Source organism: Benincasa hispida, chromosome 12 (assembly GCF_009727055.1).
Source record: "Benincasa hispida cultivar B227 chromosome 12, ASM972705v1, whole genome shotgun sequence".
NCBI lineage: Eukaryota > Viridiplantae > Streptophyta > Magnoliopsida > Cucurbitales > Cucurbitaceae > Benincasa > Benincasa hispida.
This window is the reverse complement of record NC_052360.1, coordinates 69,679,265-69,680,597: the sequence shown is the minus strand read 5'-3', so window position 1 is coordinate 69,680,597 and position 1,333 is coordinate 69,679,265. Positions and strand designations below refer to the sequence as shown.

Below are 1,333 nucleotides of genomic sequence, written 5' to 3'. Positions count from 1 at the left end.
AATATTTTAAAATTTAATAGACTAAATTGAAATCAAATTTAAAATGTAATAATTAAAAGAGTAATATTCTGAGATCTAGAAAGTAAATAAAAAACTAGACCTTAAAAACTCAATGAACCAAAAAATATTTTCCCCTAGTTTTAAAAATTTGTTTTGAACCTATATTATTTATTTTTCTAAAATTAAAAAAAACAAAAAAGTGGAAGGATATTATCAAATCAACCATTCTTATTTAGAGCCATACCTTTTGTGCATCCCACTTTGATAATAAAAGTAATAATAAAATAAAAATAAAACGATGTAAGAAGAATTTGTCAGTAATGCAAAAACATAGATATAGACTCTAACCTAAATACTTTTCTTCATGTATGATAATACAAATTAAACTACAAATAGATCATGTTCTTAGTCAATATGGCATGAGATCACAAATCTTCTCTCATATAATTAAACCATTAAACAACAAACTACACTGTTAATTATTTGAGTTTATTACAGTTCAAGAAATTTACAAAGACAAGAATATAAAATCACTAAGATTTACTTAGCTCTTCATCAATTGCCTTCTGAAGCCAAGCCTCAGCATCCTCCATCATTCCTGGACTAAGTCTCACCATCAAAATACAAAATTCCATTTCATTGAGAGCTCCATCACCATCAAGATCTCCTTCCCTCACCATCGACTCCGCTTCGTGCTCGTTCATCCCTTCCATTCCCAACAGCGCCGAGTTTCGCCGTAAACTCTCCGCCGTTATCAACCCTTTTGCCGTGTCGGAGAGCAGCCGAAAACCGCTGCAAAGCTCGGCCACAAACATCTCCACGTCGAGCTTCTGCGCCATCACCGGAAACAAGTCTTCATACGCTTCATCTACTCCACTTGAGGTATCATTATTTTGATCCATTGCTGAAGATGAGAAAATTGAGATGGAGAGAGATAGTTTTAAGTGGGAATTTATATATAAAGCTTTGATGATTGGTTTGGTTGAAATGGCAATTCTTGATGTCAACTCTTCCCTCAAAATCTTCCAAATCTTACCTGTCTATAAGATACCCACAATCTCTAAATACAAAAAATAAAAAAATAAAAAAATAAAAAAATATGGTTATAGGAAAATATTTCCCTACTAAAATACAAACCATAGTTAAGTTTTTGACAACTAGAGAGAAGAAATTTGTTTTCTACGAAAAGAAAATAACTAGATGTCAAATTTTTAGTAGTCGTCAACCATCAAAAGTAATTGGAGAAGACTGTCACAATTGATTGGAAAGCACAAAAAATATTTTAAATATTTATTCCATAGTTATTATATAGCGCCGTGAACATATGCTAACT

At 31.5% G+C, this 1,333-nt stretch overlaps 1 protein-coding gene across 1 annotated transcript; it reads right to left on the bottom strand.

The window, feature by feature from the left end:
- Positions 1-331: 331 nt before the first annotated feature.
- On the bottom strand, positions 332-1,033 carry LOC120067744 (calcium-binding protein KIC). The gene has a single exon (XM_039019307.1). The coding sequence runs from the start codon at positions 900-902 to the stop codon at positions 534-536; it is 369 nt and encodes a 122-aa protein (XP_038875235.1). The 5' UTR covers positions 903-1,033; the 3' UTR covers positions 332-533.
- Positions 1,034-1,333: the final 300 nt, after the last annotated feature.

Bases quoted from the DNA above. Each gene is read 5' to 3' on its own strand.
- LOC120067744 (XM_039019307.1), bottom strand. From the start codon at position 902: ATGGATCAAAATAATGATACCTCAAGTGGAGTAGATGAAGCGTATGAA.